Raw genomic sequence first — 742 nt, 5'->3', positions numbered from 1 at the left:
ATTAAGACTGGTAGTAAATACATTTCGTATTTATTTACCATTATTGTTTTTATTGAGACTTCCAAGAAGTTTGAAAATTTACAGCTTAGCCAGGCCTGTATGTTAGGGATTTTACAGGCCCGCCAGGCAAATTACAGGCCCGCCAGGCAAATTACAGGCCCGCCAGGCAAATTACAGGCCCGCCAGGCAAATTACAGGCCCGCATCATGATCGGGGCCTGGTGCATGCACCCAGTTTTAGCCAATGAAAATTCAGCCTATATCGGGCCCGCATTGCAAATAGAAAACGGAGCAAATCTTTGTGCTGTCTCAGTGTTTATTTAGCGAAGATATGATAGGAAAAGCCAGGCTGATTTCGATGTAAATGTGGCCGGAAATGAGTTAATTGGACCCCCTCATTAGTGCAGATGACCGCTGGGAACGATTAGAATCACCATGCTTCAAAGCGGAGTTTACACGCAGGACCCGGGTCGCTGTTGTGCACAACTTGACACAAGTGAGCGACACTGCAGTGTGGTATCTTTTCATCCTCGCTGGCGTGCCGGAGACGGTTTTGCATGCTTGGGGGGGGGTGGAATTTTCTACGGGCTGTCGGGCTTGCAATGCTAGTATTAGAAATGTCAGGCCCGAGCCTTAAAATACGGGCATCGGGTCTGCGGGACCCTTATGATTTCGACCCTTGAGTTAGATTCAAAGGATCTCTTGGATGGATCAGTGGAAAAGCGTGAGACATTAAACTGAGT

The 742-nt window shown here is 47.6% G+C and overlaps 1 protein-coding gene across 1 annotated transcript in view; it reads left to right on the top strand.

Annotated features, from left to right (window-relative positions):
• Nucleotides 1-434: 434 nt before the first annotated feature.
• Nucleotides 435-742, top strand: part of LOC106816042 — a 7,598-nt gene continuing 7,290 nt past the window's right edge. Inside the window, exon 1 of the mRNA XM_014820587.1 lies at nucleotides 435-495. Coding sequence (XP_014676073.1) covers nucleotides 435-495 — 61 coding nt within the window. The remainder of the gene's footprint in view (nucleotides 496-742) is intronic.

This window comes from Priapulus caudatus, unplaced genomic scaffold, assembly GCF_000485595.1.
Source record: "Priapulus caudatus unplaced genomic scaffold, Priapulus_caudatus-5.0.1 Scaffold1268, whole genome shotgun sequence".
Lineage (NCBI taxonomy): Eukaryota > Metazoa > Priapulida > Priapulimorpha > Priapulimorphida > Priapulidae > Priapulus > Priapulus caudatus.
Note: the sequence above shows the minus strand (reverse complement) of the source record. Positions and strands in the feature narration are given on the sequence as shown.